General features: G+C 41.2%; 1 protein-coding gene across 1 annotated transcript in view; it reads left to right on the forward strand.

Annotated features, from left to right (window-relative positions):
- Positions 1 to 16,142, forward strand: part of LOC136880860 (uncharacterized) — a 344,256-nt gene extending 328,114 nt beyond the window's left edge. Inside the window, exons 5-6 of the mRNA XM_068229151.1 lie at positions 4,302 to 4,566; positions 15,796 to 16,142. Of these exons, the coding sequence (XP_068085252.1) occupies positions 4,302 to 4,566; positions 15,796 to 15,911 (381 nt within the window). The 3' untranslated portion in view covers positions 15,912 to 16,142. The remainder of the gene's footprint in view (positions 1 to 4,301; positions 4,567 to 15,795) is intronic.
- Positions 16,143 to 23,964: the final 7,822 nt, after the last annotated feature.

Consider the following 23,964-nt stretch of genomic DNA (forward strand, 5'->3'; position numbering starts at 1 on the left):
TCAGCCTCGGGAGGTCAACTGAGTAGACGTGGATTCGATTCCCACCTCAGGCATCCTGGAAGTGGTTTTCCGTGGTTCCCACTTCTCCTCCAGGCAAATGCCGGGATGGTACCTAACTTAAGGCCACGGCCGCTTCCTTCCCTCTTCCTTATTTATCCCTTCCTATCTTCCCACACCCCCCTCCCGCAAGGCCCCTGTTCAGCATAGCAGGTGAGGCCGCTTGGGCGAGGTACTGATCATCCTCCCCAGTTGTATTCCCCGACCTAATGTCTCACGCTCCAGGACACTGCCCTTGAGGCGGTTGAGGTGGAATCCCTCGCTGAGTCCGAGGTAAAAACCAACCCTGGAGGGTAAGCAGATTAAGAAAGAAAGAGAAGTGGGAAACCACGGAAAACCACTTTAAGGATAGCTGAGGTATTTCAGAGTTCTGACTGCTTTTTCACGTGCCGTGAAGTTTTATCCTGGCCCTAATTACTCACAATACAGGCCAGTATATTCAAATGGTGAAAATATCTTTGGATTAAGTACTTTTAAACACCTGTACTGCCATTGCAACAGTGTTATGTGTATTTCATATTGACCGAACAAATCTTAACCTAAAAGCAGCCTTTAAACGTGATTATTGGGCGCGAATTTCAGTGTTCCGTCTGCTCCTTCAAGTTCCGTGCAGCTTTATGCTGGCCGTAATTACACACAGCACGTCCGGTAGAGGCAGATTCCCGCTGACGCGGAGCACGTCTGTTGCTTCACGAAGTTCTCCCTACCGCGCAGTTACAATCGCGTGTGCCGTGTGCCAGGACACTGTACCGAAACACTCCACCTCAAGCTCCTAATGTTTCGGAACAACTGACTGTTCCGGTCTGCCTAACCCTACATCCATTACGTGAGCGAACAGTTCTTCTCGTGCTTTAACTTTTCTTATGTAGACGTCACTCTTCACACAACCTCATAAATAGGTTGATGTCAGGAGACCTGGGTGGCCAGGGAATTGTACTACTACGACCATGCACCAATTAGCAAATATGATAGTGATATGCCCGCTTATCTGGTGCCAATAATTAGAAGGGGCTCCATCCATCATGCTGAAAGTACAAAACAAGACGTGTAGCCAGCCAAACGAACATCCTCCAGTAGTTCATGTGTTGTACGTTGCAAAAATTGCAAATACCTTGCCCCAATCATACAGTCGTCTAAAATAGTGGGGCCTATCAGCCGATTATCCAACATACCACAACACAGATTAATTAAGCAACGTACTTGAAAATTCGTGTCTACAATACCATGTGGGTTCTGGCGTCTGGGGCTCTATAAATGATTGTTGCATGTATTGGAGATTCCATTATGGGTGAACGTAGCCTCACTCGTGAAGAGTATTACGCGCGCCGGATGACGATTGTTATGTAACCAGTGACAAAATTCAAACAGGGCTATCTCGACAACCGTCTCATATTGACTCCATGTTCATTTTTGATCACTGTGACTAGTACGATCAAATCCTAGAATACTGCTCTCCCTGGACACGCTGTATAGGATGATTCAAAACGTTGCACAGAAACTGAAGTAGCCCATAGAGGGGTCAAAATACAAAACCTTTCAAAGAGGAACGTAGGCCTATAGTCTAGGACGAAACCCTACGCCAGAATCAGCCTGGGAATGTCTGATGGCTCGCAATACAATAATTGCAAATATAATAAAAGTGTCGTAAGTTAAGAACTAAACATCGGTAAGTTATACAATGTATGCACAACCACTAAACTCCCTTACCGTACGCATTACCACAAGACATAAAACACACATTAAAATATATAACGACAAATTACCAGGTGTATGCATAAGTCTTTTCCGGTTTCAATAGAAGATGGCGCCAGCGAACAGTACGCAGCGTATGTATTTGACACATACGTCAGTTTGTTCGTCTGACGTTAACCTACCAACATATACAAGTTGAGTCCGCCGAACACTAGCATCTGTGTTGTCTACCATGCAGTGATTATGACGAGGTTTGTGCCTGAAAAAGAATATTTGCGGCACGCATTGAAAATGAAAAGCCACAGCCTGTTTCCAGTCATCCTATCGTGTCAGGAATGTAATGAATGAAGCGAAGCCCCCATCTAGCGGCGAGGATGGAATTATGGCGGCTGCCGAAGCCTGTCGCACTCCTCTGGGGCAATGACTGATGAATGATTACTGAAATGAAATGATATTGGAGTGTGTTGCTGGAATGAAAGATGACAGAGAAAACCGGAGTACCCGGAGAAAAACTTGTCCTGCCTCCGCTTTGTCCAGCACAAATCTCACATAGATTGACTGGGATTTGAACCACGGAACCCAGCGGTGAGAGGCCGGCGCGCTGCCGCCTGAGCCACGGAGGCTCCTTGTGTCACACATTGCTTTTCTTATTTAGTCTAATCAAAAGAGAAAGGATGTGGAAAGTCATCGGTTGTTGATAGAAACATATGGCAAACGCGCTCCATCGATTACAACATGTGAGACATGGTTTCGACAAATCGCTTCGGCAAGAAAACCATGCTTTGTTGTCTGGTTGGACCAGAGCGGTATTGTGTATTACGAACTCGTGAACCCCGCCAAACCATTAATACAAAACGCTATCGCCAACAAATGATTAATTTAAATCACGCTTTGATCGAAAAACGAACGGAATGGGCCAGAAGACATGGCAAAGTTATTTTTTACAAGGCAATGAGCCGTCTCACACAACAAAACTAGTGAAAGACACCTAGAAATCGCTTGGATGGGACATCCTTCCACACCCGCCGTACTGCCCCGACCTGGTGCCATCTGATTATCACCTCTTCGCGTCAATGGGGAACGCCCTCGCAGAGCAGCACTTCAGAAATTTCGAAGTTGGAAGTTGGATCGACAAATGGTTTGCCGCAAAAGACAAGCAGTTTTTCTGGCATGGTATTCATAACTTACATGAAAGATGGGCCAAGTGTGTAGAAGCCGATGGCCAATATTTTGAATAAACGAAAAATGAATTTCCCTTGAAAATTACGAGTTTTCTTTACCTCAAAAGAACGGCAATAACTTACGCATACACCTGGTAGAAGACTCTTAAAACACCAGATATGAAATTCAAATAAAAGTTTTAGTAAATTGACCACTTATAAACAAGTTCAGTTGGACTGGAAGTCTGAAGTTTGTCACTCAGTTCACATTTATTCTTTGTCTGTGCCCCATTTGTTGATAGTACCAATTTACAGAAAGTTAAAACTTGATCTTCTTAAACAATGTTTAAAAATGTTGGGCCGCAGTTATGCGGTTAATTAAAAGTCATGAGTGGTTATAAAAGAGAAGGACTGCGCGGGTTGGCCATGCGGTTAGGGTCGCGCGGCTGTGAGCTTGCATCCGGGAGATAGTGGGTTCGAATCTGACTGTCGGCAGCACTGAAGATGGTTTTCCGTGGTTTCCCATTTTCACACCAGTCAAATGCTGAGGTTGTACCTTAATTAAGGCCACGGCCGCTTTCTTCCAACTCAGAGGCCTTTCCTATCCCATCATCGCCATAAGACGTATCTGTGTCGGTGCGACGTAAAGCCACTAGCAAAATATAAAAGAGAAGCATATAATATATAGGTAGACCTTACTTTTGGAGGAGAGGGTGTGGGTTTATAACCTAAACGTAGGTTTACAAAAACATTAGCATGGGAGATTTTAAATTCGATACATAAAGCTGAAGCCCTAATCCTCTATAGAATACCACACAGTTCATACAAAGAATCCTAAAAAATAATTATTCTTTTCAAACCAGAAAAACCAATAAAAATCCATCAGATGTTTGTAACAACTTGAAAGATTTTAATATTCAACCTATTCAGTCCACTCTTTTGATGCGGTAAATACGTACCCAAGCAACCCGGTATCTGAAACATGTAAAATCATCAACGATAATCTCAACAAACACGTTGTTGCCTGTAATCGCAAGCGAATGGAACAGGTTGCCATCGAATACGTGCAATGTCTGGAGTGTTCGAACATTACAACCGAACACTGGTTAAAAACAACTAGTTACGTTATTTACCAGCACTGAATCTTCTGTACATGAGTGTTCTCTGTTTGTGTCAGGAGTCGTAAGACAGAGAATGTATGTGAAGTGTGCGAGGCAGATGTGGATGGAAGACGAAAGGAAAAAGAGGGAGTAAAACTTTCACGGGAAGGAAACAGTCGTGACAAATTTAAACTCCATTAATCTTTAAGTAACCACGAAGGTAGTTGGAGGTTTTATATTTTTTACTGAGAGATAGACTGTCATCTTAATGGGGTTTTCTCTATGTTCACAGGCGGACCCCAAGCTCATCCGAGGTCCATATGTCATAGAAGACCCCAGAGACGAGCTGGAGACAGCGATACTAGGTCTGGAGTTCGAAGTGCGGCATCAGCATTTCAAGAAAGGAGACATGAAACTGAAATGTCTGGCTACAATCGCTACCGTATATTGGCGTAGCAATGAAGAAAGTGTGGAAGGAGAAAAACCACAGAAAGCTCCCGTATTAGAGAGTCGAGAAACAGTACCTCCCAGTGAGTCACGAGCGGATCGTGTTCAAGGTAAATATAACTTAAAGAAAAACTACTAGGATTGGATTGGATTGGATTGGATTGGATTGGATTTGATTTGGATTTGATTTGATTCGATTCGATTCGATTCGATTCGATTCGATTCGATTCGATTTCGCAGACGCGTGAGTTTGAGCCCCACCGTCGGCAGTCCTGAGAATGATTTCTGTGGTTTCCCATTTGCACTTCCAGGCAAATGCCGGGACAGCTTCTATTCATAGGCCACAGCCTATTCCTCCCACCTCCTTACCCAATTGAATTCTCCATCATTCATTTAATCTTCATTAGCTCCTCAACTGAGGTTGGCATCAGGAAGGGTATACGGCCGTAAGAATATACCATATAAATTCATCGGCAGCCCTGAAGATGGTTTTCCGTGGTTTCCCATTTTCACAGCAGACAAATGCTGGGGCTGTACCTTAATTAAGGTCACGGCCGCTTCCTTCCAACTCCTAGGCCTTTCCTATCCCATCGTCGCCATAAGACCTGTCTGTGTCGGTGCGACGTAAAGCCCGTAGCAAAAAATATATATAAATTCATCTCACCTCATCTCCTACCCCGTATCAAGGAACGGGACTAAGGCGAAGACATTTATTTATTTATTTATTTATTTATTTATTTATTTATTTATTTATTTATTTATTTATTTATTTATTTATCTATTTATTTATTCCTCGATTTCGACCTACTTTGAACCCCGGTTAGTCCTTTTTTCTTCTCCCAGAACTTTTAATCAATTCGCTGTGTGGTTCTTCTCCTCTGACATATGTTCTTGGACTTTTGAATTGATCAATTTTAGCTCGAAACATACCTCTATGAAAGATTTATTTTGGTTTGACGCGAATTTCCTCCATCTCTTTCCTTGTTTCCTCTACCCATTTAGTAGTTGCTTTTAATTCGATGATGTAGTTAAAGATTTTCTTTGTTAGTCGACTGCCGTTCGTTCTTGTAAAGTGCCCGTAAAACTTCAGTCTCCTCTTACGTATAGTGTCTGTGATCTTCTTCTGGTACTTGAAGCCATTCAATTACAGTAAATCCTCGTTAGCAGGGACTCGCTTAAAAGACAAACATTAGTCCTTCTGCAACATGTTCCTTGAAACAATCCCTCACACTCTTTTCATTCAACTTGTTTAGATCCCATCTTCTTGCATTCCTTCGTTTCTTCTATCTTCAACTTCAGATGACATTTCATGAGCAGCACGTTGTGGTCAGAGTCCACATCAGCTCCTGGGAACGTCTTAATATCCAACGCCTGGTTTCTGAATCTCTGCCTAATCATAATGGAGTCTGTTTGATACCTTCCTGCGTCCACGTGTATAGTCGTCGTTTGTGATGTTTGAACCAAGTATCAGCAAGGACTAAATTATGAACAGTGCAGAATTCAACCAGCCAAGTTCCTCTTTCATTCCTTCTTCCCAGTTCGAATTCTCTTATGGCTTTCTCTTCCTTGGCTAACCCCTGCATTCCAGTCTCCGATCACAATTAGATTCTCTTCTCCTTTGACATTTTATATGAAATCTTCTATCCCTTCATTTATATTCTTTCAATTTTGTCTTAATCGTCTGCTGAACTAGTAGGCATATGGACCTACACTATTGAAGTGGGCATTGGCTTGGTGCCTATCTCGAAAACAACAATCATTTCACTATACTGGTCGTAGTAGCTTACCCGTCGCCCTGTTTTCTTATTTATTACTAAACCAACTCCTGCATTCCTCCTGTTTGATTTTGTGTTGATAATTCTGTAGTTACCTGGCCAAAAATCCCTGCTCTTCCTGCCAACGTACTTAACTTAAACCAACTATATCTAAATTAAGTATATCCATCTCCCTTTCCAGATTCCCTAACCTACTACGATTCAAACTTGTAGCATTCCACGCTCCGACTCGTTGAAAGTTAGTATCCATCTTCCTGATGATTGCCCCCTCTCGTGTGGTCCCCACCCGGAGATCTGAAAAGGGGACTATTTTACCTCCGAAATATTTTACCCAGAAGGAAACCGTCATCAGTACATCATTCATGCCCAGAGAGTTGCATATCTCAGGAGTTAGTTACGGCTGTAGTTTCCCGTTGCTTTCAGACGTGTTGCAGTATCAACACAGCTAAGCCAGGTTGAGTATTAATACAAGGCCATATGAGTCAATCATCTAGACTGTCGCCCTTGCAATTTCCGAAAGGCTGCTACCCCCTTTTGACTATACCCATCCGATATGATTGCACTTGCGGCTCGGCTATCTGCTTCTCAATGGGACACGCAAGCCTCCCCACCACGGCAAGGTCACATGGTTCGCAGGGGAGGTGTACATATTTATTACATATAAATCCTTACGCTGATTATTATTACTATCGTTGACGTCTCTCCACAGAACTATGTTCTTGATATATGTGATATATTTTCCCATCTCAAAAAGGGTTGCTGAATCTAGTTTCGATTGCTAACGTACTAATGGTAATTTTCCCGTTGTTTCCGAAGAGGCTCATGATCTTTATCTGACACTGTAGATATCAGCTTCCAGATAATTAAATGAAATTCGTCCTATGGAGTATTGTAATAGGATGCGCTCTCCTTATTGATTATTTACCATGCTGCGGGCAGGCTGGCTTAATCCTGGATAATGCGGAGCGTTGTGCTAATATTGGGATATTACGATGTTGTGGCTTACGCAGATTATATAAGCCCTTTCTCTTTGTAAACTGCTGCCTGCCTTGCATACGAAATTAAACCCCTGTATTACACTGCCACTTTTCAAGGGACTCACGTTCTTAATAATCTAACACAAGACCAAGTTATTCTTGAGCTAAAACCGCTACAAATGAGAGGATTATTGTTGTCATTTCTCAGGGAGCTATTATCGGCTTGTTAGTTTAGAAGCGATCCTCAATCAGGCAAGGGCGATCTCAAAGAGAGCGGAAAAATTCATTGAATGTATTCACTTCAGTTACAATAATTCGGACGTACCTGTTGTTGTTTATTTCAAGAAGACATCGTTATGCACCTCTGCGTGGCCGTGGGTCAGTGGTCGAGTGTCGACCTCCGGATCCCGAGATAGTGGATTCAAACACGACAGAGGTAGTCGGACTTTTGAAGGGCGGAAAAAAGTCCATTCAACACTCCATGTCGTACGATGTCGGCAATGTAAAAGATCTCTGGTGACACATTTGGTGTTTACTCGACAAAATTCATCAAATCACAGCCACAAAAACAAAATAGCCTCTGTGGCTCTGGTGGCAGCGTGCCGGCCTCTCACCACTGAGTTCCTTGGTTCAAATCCCGGTCACTCCGTGTGAGATTTATGCTGGACAAAGTGGAGGCGGGACAGGGTTTTTTCGGGTACTCCGGTTTTCCCTGTCATCTTTCATTCCAGCAACACTCTCCAATATCACTTCATTGAATATGTCAGTCATTAATCATTGCCCCAGAGGAGTGCGCCAGTCTTCGACAGCCGGCACAATTCCTATCCTGCCCGCTAGATGGGGGATTCATTAATTCCATTCCTGACTCGGTCGAATGAGTGGAAACAGGCTGTGGATTTTCATTTCACAAAATCCCAAGAGAGATTCGGTTTACTCTGTCTGCCATCTAGGAGATCTGGAGTAAAACGGAACGTCGAAATTGACGAGCTGACAGTCAGATGGTGTCAAGTTAAAATTTCTGCACATGGTAGCTAAGGCCATACGATATTATTATTTATTAAATCCCGCCTGAATCTCTTGGCCAGAGAGAAGGATTTACCTTCTAGGTGGCCCGCCTCCCCTTTCAGGGGAAGTGGGTTTCGGCCCACAAGTGGCCACGGCGTGTCCGTGGTCCGACAGCGCTGCACTCCGACCGGGCATCCGAGCAGAGGAGGGGTGGCCTCGGCTCTGCCGTCGCTCTACATCTCTGTGTTCGGGAGACGGAGGGGGCTGGTCCCTGAGAATGGTTTCCCGTGGTTTTCCATTCTCCTGCACTAAGGCGAATGCCGGGACAGTTCCTAGTTTAGGCCACAGATGCCAATCCTCTCACCTTCTCCGCACAACTCCTTCTCCGATACAAATCTCCTGGCCTGAGAGACGGCGTCACCGTCTAGGAGGCCCGCCTCCCCCTTCAGGGGAGGAATGAAAACATTTAGTAGTAGTAGTTCTCCTGCGTCCAGGGGTGAGCAAAGCAAATGTTGACATGCTGTTTTATTAAAACACGTCTGTCTTAAGAATGTATTTAGAAATCAACATCTGAGGTGAATTACGTATAGACTTTCTTTATTGTTGTTGTTGTTGTTGTTGTTGTTGTTGTTGTTGTTGTTGTTTTGGTCATCAGTCATAGACTGGTTTAATACACCTCTCCATGCCACCCTATCCTTTATATACATTTTGTTCACCTGTTTTAACGTCGTACCGACGTTTTGGCTACTATGGGATAGGAAAGACCTAAGACTGGGAAGGAAGCAGCTGTGGCCTTAATTAAGGTACAGGGACTGAGTAGCCCACACGGTAAACGCTGCCCTTCTGACTTCAAGCTGGCAGGTTCGAACCTGGCTCAGCCCGGTGGTATTAGAAGGTACTCAAATACGCCAGCCTCGTGCCGTAGACTTACCGGCACGTAAAAGAACTTCTCCCGGACAAAATGCCGACACCTCGGCGTCTTCGAAAACCATAAAAGTAATTAGTGGTACGTAAATCCAATAAAATTAATTAAGGTACATCCTCGGCATTTGCTCGTTCGGTGGTTCGGATCAGGTAGTGGATTCGAAACCCACTTTCGGCAGCCCTGGAGATGGTTTTCCGTCGTTTCCCATTCTCACACCAGACAAATGCTGTGGTTGTACCTTAATTAAGGCCACGATCGCTTCTTTCCCAGTTCTAGCCCTTTCCTATCCAATCAACGCCATAAGACCTGTCTCTGTTGGTGCGACGTAAAGCAAATTCTAAAAATTTAAAGTATGTAATTGAACCGAGGCGTTTGGCACTCACTCTAGTGATTAGAGACATCCTGCAACGGGACTGTAACCAGCTAACCACAGTGTCAGACTATGCACACTTGGTGCCTTAACGATCATGATCACCAGACGAGCACTGATATTGATACTTACGATTTTCATTTAAGACATCTTCTCCTTCTTAATCTGTTTACCCTCCAGGATCGGTTTTCCCCTCGGACTCAGCGAGGGATCCCACCTCTACCGCCTCAAGGGCAGTGTCCTGGAGCTTCAGATTCTGGGTCGGGGATTCAACGGGGAAGGATGACCAGTCGCTCGCCCCGGCGGCCTCACCTGCTATGCTGAACAGGGGCCTTACGGGGGCATGGGAGGATTGGAAGGGATGTACAAGGAAGAGGGAAGGAAGCGGCCATGGCCTTAAGTTAGGTACCATCCCGGCATTTGCCTGGAGGAGAAGTGGGAAACTACGGAAAACCACTTCCAGGATGACTGAGGTGGGAATCGAACCCATCTCTACTCAGTTGACCTGCCGAGACTGAGTGGAGCCCGTTCCAGCCCTCGTACCACTTTTCAAATTTCGTGGCAGAGCCGGAAATCGAACCCGGGCCTCCGGGGGTGGCAGCTAATCACACTAACCACTACAGCACAAAGGCGGCATTTAAGACATCAACTATGGAAATCAGTAATCAGTGAAAAACAATATAAAGCTTCAGGGCAAGAACAAATAGTGGCAGAACTAGGAAAAAATGCAGGAGAACACTTTATCTTGAATATTAAATTATGCTGACAATAAGGCGAACCCAAAAAAATCCCTACAGATTGGAAAACAGCGATCGTACACCCAATACGTAAAACGAGGAAGTAAGACTGATCCAAATAATTATCGGGGAATCTCTCTCCTTCAGGTTACCTATAGAATTCTTTCAATCATTATTCTGAACCATGCAGAGCATCAACTGGACCAAGAATTAAGTGAATAGAATGCCAAGCTGGATTTAGGAAAGGAAGATCATGCGCAGAGCAAATTCTTAATTTAAAGAATACAATAACATACTTCCGTACCACAGCAACAAAAACTATGTGATCACATTCGTTGATTTCAAAAAAAGCATATGACAGTATAGATCGAGAATCACTCCTTAATATTTTATCATAATTTAGTCTAGACCAAATAACAAGCAATATAATCAAGGAAACGCTTACCGAAACTATAGCTAAAGTAAAGTTTATGGGTGAATATAGTCAGGAATTTCAAATAAACACAGGAGTATGACAAGGGGATGGGGTATCTCCATTACTTTTCAATTGTGCTCTTGAAGATGTTGTCAGAGAATGGAGGAAAGCAGGTGCACCATCTCACCATTTAGGACCTAAAAATAAAGGTATAAAAATTGAGTGTCTACCCTTTGCTGATGATATGGCATTTATAACAAAAAACATACCAGATGCACAAAATCAACTTGATATTCTACAAGAACAAGCAGCAAAAATCGGACTTCAAATATCATACGAAAAAAACTAAATATATGACTGACATCAAAAATGCACCACAAGAACTTATCAATGCACTAACAAAATCTCAAGAGTAAGTGAATTCAAATACCTAGGTGAATGGATTGCAGATAACTGTAATGAAAGTAAATCCATAACTTCAAGAAATCAAAAGATGGAAACTGCTTTCCAACCAACAAGAACTTCTTTACAATAAACAATGTCTTTCATTGAACAGTAAGATACGACATTACAACGCCGTAGTTAACCCTTTCAGACCGAGTACGCACAATTGTGCGGGTTCGTATTTTAGTTATCCCTGACTGTATTTGATGTTTTTTCGGCGCTACACCAGACTGCAGTGATTGTGCAGGACACGTGGCATGTATTTCAAATTGATTTTAGTATGCGCTTGACCGCCAGGGCGAAGGAAGAAGAGTTTAAAAAGCACAGTTGATCGGCGAGATGGCAGGAAGCAGTAGTGCCGAAAGTAAGTATTTATTTACTGCGTTTATATTAATCTAGAAGCTTTACTGAATACCGGAATAAATTCAATGAAGTGTGTACATTGGTTAATGAACGTAAATTTTGAAGCTACACCATCGTACGTGATACAACGAGGTTTTGAATTTTGATACGCACAATTGTGTGGGTCCTGTTTTTAGGATGTTAGTTTTTATTTTGTAAAATAAACTATTAATATGTGTATTGAGGAGAATTTTAGTCAGTTCTTGACGTACAAAAAAAAATTCACACCTCCAGTTTTCTTTCAGGTCTGAAAGGGTTAAACCAGAAGCACTCTACGCTGCGGAAACTTTCAACCTACAACAAAAGGGATTAAAGGAACAATTAGAGATTAAAGAACAAAAAATCGTGAGAAAAATCTTAGGACCAAGAATCATAAACGGAACTCATGGCCCTAAACCCAATAGTGAAATATGCAAGCACATTTCTAAAACTAGAGATGCAATTCGAATGCGACGAATCCAATTTGCAGGGCATTTGGAACGAATGAACCCTAACAGACTTTCACATTTCTACAAAACAAGGCCACTAGACCAGAGTGGGTGCAAATTATTAGAGAAAGGCCTCACTGAATTAGGATCGCCAAATCTACAAGATCGAAAGAAAATACAAAACATCATTCAAACACAGGGATTTGAGGAACAAGAAAGGAAACCCACACGATCGGTATGGTCAGAGAACCGAGACGTGTACAATCACTGAAGATGAACTACTGGGCAAAAAAAGGAGGCCGAAAAATGTTGATTCCGCATAGTCCTAGGTAACCCATTCATGAAGAGGAAGAAGAACATGACACTGTGACTGAGGAACAATTTTTTTTTTTGTAATCCTGGAAGTAAAATTTGAAACGTGATCCATCTCCGAAGGTCGTGTGACCAATCGAACGCCTGCAATAGCGCATAACTATCTCAAATTCTGAATTTCTGAATAGATCATGGAATCTAGATAAAGGAGTTACTTGCGTACTGTTTGTAGCAAGAAATGTGTTCTGTCAACCACAAATACACTCTGTATTCCTATTTTGTTTCATAGTGAATTCATCAGCAGGTTGCTGTCTTTATAATATCCTCATTTTTCTCATTTCCAGCAGTACAAGCTGAGTTGTTATGATCAGGAACCCTTTATAGTTTTTAAGTCGTCACATAAATAAATGTGTTATGTCTCCTAACATGAATAACAGTGTTCTCAAGATACAGTGAAGAAATGATATAGGCTTTTCTAAGAATCAGATTCTTGCCCTTAAGATCTAACTTCCTATTCAGTAGTTGTAGTCATACCAATATACCGTATCTCTACTACAAATTAAATGAAATACAGAGTAACATGATTTGGAATACAGTGTCTTAACAAGTGCATTACTTATGACTCAATGTACATTTGTCCCCTGTGCTAATTTACATATTGATTTAGTGGGACTTCTCAACATTACATCAGAAATTTTGACCAGTTACAATTCTAGGCCTCCAGTTTCTTGGAACATCATGTACAGATCTGGTTTCATGAAATTAATTAATGAAATCGAGTTGGCCGTGCGGTTAGGGGCGCGCAGCTATGGGCTTGCATCCAGGAGGTAGTAAGTTTGAACTCCACTGTTGGCAGCACTGAAGATGGTTTTCTGTGGTTTCCCATTTTCACAGCAGGCAAATGCTGGGGTCTGTACCTTAATTAAGGCCACGCGGCTGCTTTCCTCCCACTCCTAGGTCTTTCCTATCCCATCGTTGCCATAAGACCTATCTGTGTCAGTGCGACGTAAAGCAAATAGCAAAAAAAAAAAAAAGGAAATCTCTCGCTGTATCATGATTAAGACATACCGAATTCGGAAAATGGTCACGAAATGCAAGTTTACATTTTCCGAAAACTTATCACTTTCATGGGGGATGGGGGATGTTCTCCATAAAAACACTCTCATTTCAATCATTAACATAATGACTTCAAAAGCACAACCACCTATTACAAATGCAACCTTCACACTAAGCTGGAATGCTAATCAGTTCATGTTCTGTTGCCTTGTTTTTGGCAACTAAAGTGCATCAGCTGCACTTTTGAGTTCGCTGCAGAGACAGTTTTGCCACATACTACATATTGACAAGATTCCATGCACTCCACTGTACCTGAATTGAGATTTGTTTATTTTCCTCTCTTATGCCATGCTTACACAATGTTAGTTGATAAGACAATTGTTGGCGACAATTGTCTTCTAATTATTGCAGGACAGTCAATTCATACAGCTAAGAAGATCCTTGAAAGAATCTTGGATAGACGAATAAGAGACAGAGTAGAGGGAAAATTGGCAGAACACCAGTATGGATTCAGAAGAGGCAGGTCCACATTTGACCCAATATTTACATTGCATCAAATGGTGGAAAGGTATTGGGAATATGGAAAGGACATGGTAGTAACATTTCTAGATACTGAAAAGGCATTTGACAGTGTCCCAAGTAATTTGGTATGGAAAACGTTAACAGAGGCACAGATTGGGAATAAAACAATGCAGGTAGTAATAGCATTGTATCGAAACTGCAAACGCTGTGTTAGAACCAAAGTGGGTCAAACTGAATGGTTCAGAGTTGAGACAGGCTTAAGATAGGGAAGTGCATTGTCTCCCTTACTCTTCATTATCATCATGGATAGAATTCTACATAATATCAAGGAGAAGATAATGGGCGAGCAAGTAAAGTCTATGCTCCTTGATGACATTGTACGGTAGTTTGGGGAGATAATGAAGAGGAAGTACAGACACAAGTTGATTTATGGAATGAGGAGATAAGAAATTTTGGAATGAAGATTAGTACTGCAAAAAGTAAGACTTTGATCATGACAAGAGGTGACAGAGAATCCAGGGGAGTGATAAAAATAGGAAATGAACCTCTTGAAGTAGTGAAAATTTTTAAATATTTGGGCAGCGTGATATCACAAGATGGAAATTTGGATGGAGAAATTGATTTAAGAATACAGCAGTCTGCAAGTTTCTACAGTGTGTGAGAGACATGGTATGGAACAAAGATGTGCCAGTGAAGTGTAAGAAGGTTTTATACTCGTCCTATATAAACCTATACTGACCTATGCTTCAGCAGCCTGGACATTAACTATGCGGAACCAAAGTAAGATGCAAGCAGCTGAAATGAGGTTCTTGAGGAGCAAACAGGGAAAGACAAGACGAGATAGAATATGAAATGAGGAAATAAGGAGAAGCGTGGGAGTGTGTAAACTTCAAGAAGAGATTGATATAGCAAAGCTAAAATGGTTTGGACACAAGATGAGAATGCCAGGAGAGAGAATACCAAAGAGAACATACATGGACACAGAGACTGGAAAGAGGCCTAGGGGACATCCTAGCATGAGATGGAGGAGCTCTGCTGTGGACTGTATTGCAAATAGAGGAGTCGATAGCAATAAAGTACTAGAAGAGGAATGGTGGAAAGATCGAGTAAGGTGGATGGCTTTGGTACACTACCCTACCCAGAGAGAATCTGGAAAAGGGAATGGATGAAGAAGAAGAGAAAGAATCACTGGCCAGTCCAGTTGAACAAGAATCTGTTCACACGAGGAAGCTGTTGCCATGGCAGTAGATGACGAGAAATGGCTGAGTGCGCAGCGTCTGTAGTGTCCTGTGAGGAACTAAATTTATTTTGTAATGACGTGCTGGGAATTCTTGCTGAGTCATGCAAAGTTTTGACTTCAGTCACACCGAATCCTTGAATGTTCATTTTATCGGTAATCTCAGAAAATGCCGCTTGAACAACATTTTTGTCTTTGTACATGTCGTCGTGCTGGTCCCACAAACACCATCATTCCCAATACAGCTAAAAACAAATTTTACATTAGTATCGTCGCCCTACTTTGGAACCATAATTACGTAAACAGCTAACAAATAATTTTAAAATTAGAGAATTTAAATTATCAACACCACGCAATTAGCTGCACCTCTCGGTTGACACAAGCAAACTGGCACAGAATAAATGCCTATCACATTCACATGGTGCCAACTGTCATGACAATGCTGAGCTTCGAGTGGTGGGGGGTGCAGTTGGGCTCAGTTGGTTGTCCTCAGTCTACTCCTGGAGACAATCCATTGCCTGGACAATTGTGAGGGCAATTGCCTAGACAACTGGACCGAAGTGTTGACATGTAGCCAATAATGTAAGCCAGTCGACTGTCTTCAGACAATTGTCTCATCAACTGGCATTGTGTAAATGCATCATAAGGAATATTCATATGCTTTCCGTTGTATTCTTGGTTTGTGTTTGCTTCAGGGCTTAAACTACTTGTTCCACTCTGTCTGTGTGTTGCAGCATCTGGTCCATGTCTATCTCCAGCGCCAAGCATCTTCCTGCTGGTAACCTGCTTTCTACTCGATCTGGTTTCTTCACGTCTGACATCCATTTCACTAGATATGACCACCAGATAGCAGTGTTATCGACTGTGAAAATGTGAATAAAGTGCGACTACTGATTATCAAGAACTGTGCAATGTGACGTCGTGTGATGATCACCCACCGCTTGATCCTATAAACATTGATGAGCAACCAGTCACTGATTGGGCAAAAAGATTTTACTGAGATCCTATTACAAGTGTATTGTCCTAATTTCTATCAGCAGCCCACCTGAGAAAATTATTGTCTAATACAGCCAAACTTGTTCACCCCTACTTTGCTGGGGAAAAAAATTGAAAACTGTCCTCTCACCATTTGTTCCCTATGAAAGTTTCCAGAATTCAACAATTCATTAAAAGCGTCATTAAATTATGTCATTACAGTACTACAGTTTAACTCTGACATAAAATACTCATGTATTTTATCTATCAGCTACACCAATACAGATATTAAGGGTACAGGGAATATTTATAATTTCTTCCCAGTGGCTTGCAAATAATGCTTGTTCATTAAACAGGTAAGAAAGTAATGTAAAATATTTGATAGCCGAGTTATTGAGCAATTTTATCCCTCAAGAATCATTGAGATGTTAATATATGCAGACAATTTCAAGGAGAGTCTGGCATTTATTCCATTAACTTGCGCAAAGCACCTCTTTTATGTTTGGAACTGATAATTCCATTCTTTTGTCCCTGAAAACAAAAGTCACCATTTCATTTAATCCCTGTCTGATCTCACTTTTGTTCTCATCCAATCCTGATGGTAGAATCTTTTCGAGAGTTGTAGATTGTAAAACTTGAGCTCTCTCTTCTCACTATGTTTTCTTCTGCAACATGTTGACCCTTTCAAGTGTTGGAGAACTTCTCTTCCTCGTTCAAAAATGAGATGTAATCCTACCCATTATTTGTTGAGCCTTTACATAGTAAATCAATTTCTTCCTCCTACTTCCTCTCATCTCCTCAATTTTTCTAAAAATGGCTTGGTAGAACTGTACTACAGGGCTTTCAGACACTGCAAACTCCCTCTGTTTGATGCTTATTTGTTGTTAGTGTGTTACTTACTTAAGATACAAACTATTCACAAGATTTCTATCGAATAATGTGGACAGATCTAGCTCGCAGTGATGCTCCATCAGTCTAAATGTCAGAGATGCATAGTAAAGAGCCTCTCCAGCAGTTTACAGAGGAATGGTGTGCATCTGAACAATGATTTGATGCTTTCATTGTGCCTACACAATTGGTAATCATATCTAACAGTGTTGAATTCAGTGAGTGATGCCGTATTTTATAAATTTCAGCTAATGTTAATGGTTTTACCAAACTTCAGTAATAAGGATATTATGTACTGTCCACTGTTGTCAAAGAGACTGAACCCAGGGCACAGGAATTATGGTAAAACCTCTGTATAGGAGTAGAGAAGAGTGGGTTCATACCTGATGAAGAGTAAAAGTTTAAGGATTAAAGAATCGAATAAGGAGTCCTCTGATGCTCCTAGGGTAGTAGGTATATATGGGTTTCTTGTGTCACCCCCACTTTTTTTGTGATATACTATCTTGCATACAAAATTTTAGACAACATTTTGACTGCCATATTGCTTGGTATACATAAGATAAGAATTTTTAATGTAGGTACAGTATTTTCTAGCGCTCAGATACTTCACAGTGCCAGAGAGATATTTTTGGGTTTTAGTGTGTATTTCAGCCACCATGCTGACGTGGCAGATACTTTTTTTTTTATAATTTATATTACATCGCAACAACACAGATAGGTCTTATGGTGACGATGGGATAGGAAAGGCCTGGGAGTGGGAAGGAAGTGGCCGTGGCCTTAATTAAGGTGCAGCCCCTTTGCCTTGTGTGAAAATGGGAAACCACAGAAAACCATCTTCAGGGCTGCCAACAGTGGGGTTCATACACACTATCTCCCAGATGCAAGCTCACAGCTGTGTGCCCCTAACCGCACGGCCAACTCACCCGGTCAGATACTCTTCATATGAAAAATGGGAAATGAACCCAGGTCTCCGAGGATGGCAGCTAATAGTGCTAACATTACACTATGGAGGCAGGCTTCAAGTGTGTTGATCCACAGGGAGAAGGACTGAAGCTTTCTGGAGAGAATAGTACAGAATGGCCATTTTTGTATGCAGGCTACAATTTTTCTATACAGTTCCTTAATAACCTGTTTTATACAAATTTAAACTATGCAAGTAAATTTAGTGCAAAATTCAGAACAAGGTAAGCCCTTCTGTAAATGTAAACACCACTGATCTACATTTAGAGCTGTCTCGCAATTTGCTACTATCATTCCACGCCACCCTACACTAACAGCTCGCAATATATCACTTATGATGTAGATGTTGATTCCCATAGGGAACCTGAAATATTTGTCCCAAATGTGTAAATTTATAATACCAATATAAATGGTCCGTTATTCGACATTATAAATTTTCAAGCTAACTCATTCCTGGTTGAGAGCATTGCCAACTTAGCACACTGGGGCAAAACGCTGAGTTAGCTGGAAAATTTATAATGTCCAATAATGGACCATTTATATTGGTATTATATATCACTTAGTCAAGCAGCTCATCTCCTAACTCCCAAGTCTTCATAGCCCAAAATTTGGAATATATTCATAACACTACTGTTTCGTCATAAATTGCCCACAACAAATTGTGCTGCTTTCCGTTAATCTTTTCCAGTTCTTGAATGAAGTAACCCTGGTGAGGATCCCATAGCTTGGAATCATACTGTAATTGGGATCTTACCAGAGACTTACATGCCCTCTCCTTTACATCCTTGCTGTTACCCCTAAATACCCTCAAAACATAATGAAGAGATCTGTAACCTTTATTTATAAACTCATTAATGTGATTACCCCAATGAAGATCTTTCCTTACATTAATATCTAGGCACTCCCCATTAGGTACTTTCTCACCCTGAACACTGTAATTACTAAGGTTCAGAAGTTTATGACCTAAAGAAGTACAAAATATGCAATCAAATATGCCCTAGAAACTATCTAAATATGATAGAGAATTATAAAATACGATGTAAGCATGTTAGGGATAGCTGGAGAGTGTTAGAGTATTACGAACATTAAATGTCTTAAGAAAAAATACGTGGTCAGCAATAATACACTAGACACATTTAATCATACAAACTGATACAGAGCTATAGTACATTAAAACTTTCAACATTCATTCAGTATCATAGCTTTGAGGTGCAGTTCCTGCTCAATTTTCCTAAATAAATACTTCCTAAAAGAATTATAAGCATGCTTTATGGTATCTGTCAGCATAATTTAGAAGACACTGCCTAACAGGAGGCCAATCTTTTGAAATTTGTTGGTAGTGAAAGGGGAAGGGAGCTGTACCTGGACCCTACAAGGAAGAACTGGGTGAGAGATGACATGGAATTTAGTTGTTTGCTAATTGCTTCTAAGCTAAATATATCTACTGGAGTGATTCAAATATGGAAACACACTATGTCACGTTCTGTGAGCTCGCGTGTATCATGTCACAATTTAACCTGTCCAGAAAGATGAGCTAAAATACGTCTGTACAGCAGCTCCTTCTTGGAATCAGGTCTTCTAAACCTGCTACCTGTCTCTTCTGAGAAAAGAAAAAAAAAATCTAATACACTATTTTGAAATCGTGTCTTTGAAACTTGACTCAGATAACAGGTACCTTGTTAACAACTCCTCAGTTTATCATAGATAATAAATGTCATATATATATATTTATTGAACGAATCAACGACTTCCCGCAATTACGGGTTGCCACAATGGACAAAGTAAAGCATATCAGGATAGAGAAAGTTTTTATCATATAGAAATATAGTGATAATAAGGATTTCTTAGATTATGGAGGTCCGAACAGGTGAGATTTCAGGATTTGTACTGATCCACGTATGGTGGTGGTAACTATTCTTTCAATGCTGTTGATGGGCAGGTCGAACTTTTTCCAGAATTCTACGAACAAGGCAGGTATTGTGCCACGAGCACCAATCATTAGGCCGATAATCTCTACTTCATTCAGCTGGTATTTATTTTTGTAGAACGGAATGGTGGGCGCGTAGATGTTCTGTTTTTCAAGATGAACTTCAGTAGAGTGGCCGACATGGTGCTCGAATCGGATAGTCGGATCGATAATGAAGCCTTTCGTGTCGTTATCTTTAAAGGCAATTATGTCAATTCGTCTTGTGCTCCCTGTCGTAGACAAACCGTGGACTTCTTCATATAAGAGCAATATAATGTAAAACAAAAGCTAAAGGTTTCCACCTATTCAATACTATTTATTGTAACCTTAGAAAAGTTACATAATTTTGATGAAACTGGTTTTGGTCTTGCTAGAGACCATCATCAGTCAAAATCAATAAGTTAAGGCAAGACATGAATTATAAATAAAGTTTATGAAGCAAGACAAGTAAAGATTTGGACGTTAAACACTCATCATGATTACACTACATGTGTAAGTTCTCAGTTTTCTTCCAATTTGAAGAATGCACTTCACAGAAAGCTAAGTGAAACACTTAAAATACCAGCACTTGAAGAATCTTCTTGAATTCAGTTCAGCTGGAATAAGTGTGTACAGAATAACGTTGATGGGAAAGTGATGAGATGATCATTTGTTTCCAATATGGATCATTGGAAAAAGCAAAAGCAAAGAAATAGAACAGATCTGAGTTGTAGATGGGAGGTATAGTGTAGCCTAAGGTGGGGCTGAGGTATATGGAGTGGTGGGTGATTGCTGGAGGGTTAGAAGAAAAATAAGGAAGGGGGTGTAGAGTACTTAATTTTTTTTAATACACTATACCTCCCATCTACAACTCGGCTCTATTTTATTTCTTTGCTTTTGCTCTTTCAACTTCTTCTTCTTCTTCTTCTTCTTCTTCTTCTTCTTCTTCTTCTTCTTCTTCTTCTTCTTCTTCTTCTTCTTCTTAATCTGTTTACCCTCCAGGGTCAGTTTTTCCCTCGGACTTAGCAAGGGATCCCACCTCTACCGCCTCAAGGGCAGTGTCCTGGAGCTTCAGACTTTGGGTCAGGGAATACAACTGGGGAGAATGACCAGTATTTCGCCCAGGCAGCCTCACCTGCTATGCTTAACAGGAGCCTTGTGGAGGGATGGGAAGATTGGATGGGACAGGCAAGGAAGAGAGAAGGAAGCGGCCGTGGCCGTAAGTTAGGTACCATCCCAACATTTGCCTGGAAGAGAAGTGGGAAACCACGGAAAATCACTTCGAGGATGGCTGAGGTGGGAATCGAACCCACCTCTACTCAGTTGACCTCCTGAGGCTGAGTGGACCCCATTCCAGCCCTCGTACCACTTTTCAAATTTCGTGGCAGAGCCGGGAATCTAATCTGGACCTCTGGGGGTGGCAGCTAATCACGCTAACCACTACACCACAGAGGCGGAATTCAACTTTTTTTTAATGATCCATGTTGGAGACAAATGAACATCTCAACACTTTCCCATCAACATTATTCTGTTCACGCTTGTTCCAGCTGAACTGAATGAAGAATATTCTTCAAGTACTAGTATTCTAAGTGTTTCATCTGGTCTTCTGTGATGAGCATTCTTCAAATTGGAAGAAAACTGAGAACTTACACAAGACGTGTGATTGTGATGAGTGTTTACTTGTCTTGCACTGAATATCAACAACACACACTTGCTTCATAAACTTTGTCTATAATTCATGTCTTGCCTTAACTTTATTGATTTTGACTGATGATGGTCTCTAGCAAGACCAAAACTAGTTTCCTCAGTTTAAACAAAAATGCTGAAATTATAACCAAATATGACCTTATATCACTAAATTGAGCAAAATATGACCAAAACATTCAAAAAGGCAGAAATGTGCACTTATATGCAACATCAAATTGCTTTAAACAAGGTCAGGAATCTGTCATTCATACTTATTTTTCAGATTTCTGGTAAAATGAGCCCAGGAAAGAAATATGACTTTCCCTTAACTTATGAACCTTAGTAATTAAAAATGAGAAGACTTTTCCTCTTGGTGAAACTTACAACCTGACTTTTCACCCCCATTTACCATCATACAGGGTGCAGCAGAAATACCTAACAAATTTCAAAAGGAAATAACTCGGCAACGGAACAAGCCATCTAAAGATTTATTGCACAGTTGGAAAGAGTAGTGTTTGCCATTTGCGTCACATACACATACACACTAGGTTTTGAAAATAATGTCATCCAAATGCCGATCGTCCTGTTCGATGCACCTCTGAAGCCTCTCCCTGAAGTTCTGCATGACTTGCTTGAGCATGTCTTGTGGTATTGCCTCTATTTCTTCACAGATGGCAGCTTTCAGGTCATGTAGTGTTCGTGGCTTACGTCGGAACATACGATCCTTCAAATATCCCCAGAGAAAGAAATCGCACGGGGTGAGGACAGGGGAGCAGGCTGGATATGGAACGTCACTCTGTAAGGAGGTGAGACATCCTGGAAACATTTCTCTGAGGAGACCCGTCGACGCCCTGCCTGTGTGTGCAGTGGCACCATCTTGTTGGAACCACATAGCAGGATTCCCTAAGTCAGTGAGTGTCGGCTGCAGGAAGTTGCGTAACAGCTGTACGTAACGATCCAATGTTACTGTTAGAGTTCTGTCCTCCTCTTCAAAAATGTATGGGCCTACAATTCCAAAATCAGCGATAGCGCACCAAACAGTAACACCCTCGCTGTGAAGAGGTTGCTCATGGATCTGTTGAGGATTGGTTGCGAAACAGTACCGAAAATTTTTTTTATTAACGTAGCCTGACAAATGAAAGTGCGCTTCATCACTTGCCAGGATACTGGTGTCAGCTGCTACAGCTTCCAGGATAGTCTCACAACACGCTCTGCGGTTGACCAATCACGTTACTGAGTTTCTGAACATCCACCATTTTGTACGGATGGAACTTCATGTCTGCATGTAAAATCCTCCTTACGGTGCGATCCGAGAGTTCCAGAGCACGTGAATGCCTACCCACTGAACATTAAGGGGATTGCGTAATGGTGTGTCTCATTGCACGGACGGTCTCTGGTGTTCGGACGCTATGAGGTCTACCAGGCGGCTTCATTGTCACACTCAAACAACTTTTTCTCAGACAGAATGATGTTCCTGCTCAGAACTTTCTCATGTCGACCTAAGCCAAAGTGTCTGCAAAACAAACGCTGTGTTGTAGTAACATAGTCAGCATTTTTTAAATAAGTCTCAATCACGAAACCTCGGTGTTCACCACTCCACGCCATGCTAGCGACTGGCTGGCTGACTGACCAGCCTGGACGAGACGATGCACGTGTTCTCCAAGGCCAAGGCCAAGACCGCGCGCACCACAACAATAACATATGTTTGAAAGCTGTGGACAATACGAACTTCAGTTTGCTCCAATCTATTGTATGTAACATAAATTGTAAACCCTGATTTTTTAAACTGCGCAACAAAAATGTGAATGGCTTGTTGCATTGCTAAGTTATTTACGTCTGAAATTCATCAGGTATTTCTGCCGCAACTGTATTATCATTGTCCACTGTCCATCTCACAAACACTGTTGAGGTCCTTTTGCAGTTACTCACAATCCTGTAACTTATTTATTATTTATTAATTTTTTATTCACTTGCAGGTTGATTAAATAATGAGAAAGTGAATATCAGTAAACTTTTACCCCATCAGAATAACGAAAGGTTATAGCAGAAGAGTGGAGGTTGTTTTCTTTTTCTTTTTTTTCATTGGATTCTCAATATTTTATTTTATTTATTAAGAGTTGGCCAGATTCACCAAATATAGTTCTAGAACATCAAACTAGATGTTATGCTAGTCAAGAATTCAAACAACCTGCTATTAAGGATCAAGCGTTGGTGATATATACTGTGTTGTACATAGACATATTCACAATGTACTTCTTATTAAACTCTGGAAACAAAAGTTTAAAAAGTTTCATTGACAATATTTGTTGGAAGATCTCATGTGGAGGTTTCTTTGAGAACATGAAAAATGCTGTACAGTACTTCTGTTATAAAAGAAAATATTATGTTTACTATTTTGAGTCCTTGTGAATGAGGTGGAGATATTTTATGTGTTAATATTAAAGAAAAT

The sequence above is a fragment of the Anabrus simplex genome, chromosome 9 (genome assembly GCF_040414725.1).
Source record: "Anabrus simplex isolate iqAnaSimp1 chromosome 9, ASM4041472v1, whole genome shotgun sequence".
In the NCBI taxonomy this organism is placed as follows: domain Eukaryota; kingdom Metazoa; phylum Arthropoda; class Insecta; order Orthoptera; family Tettigoniidae; genus Anabrus; species Anabrus simplex.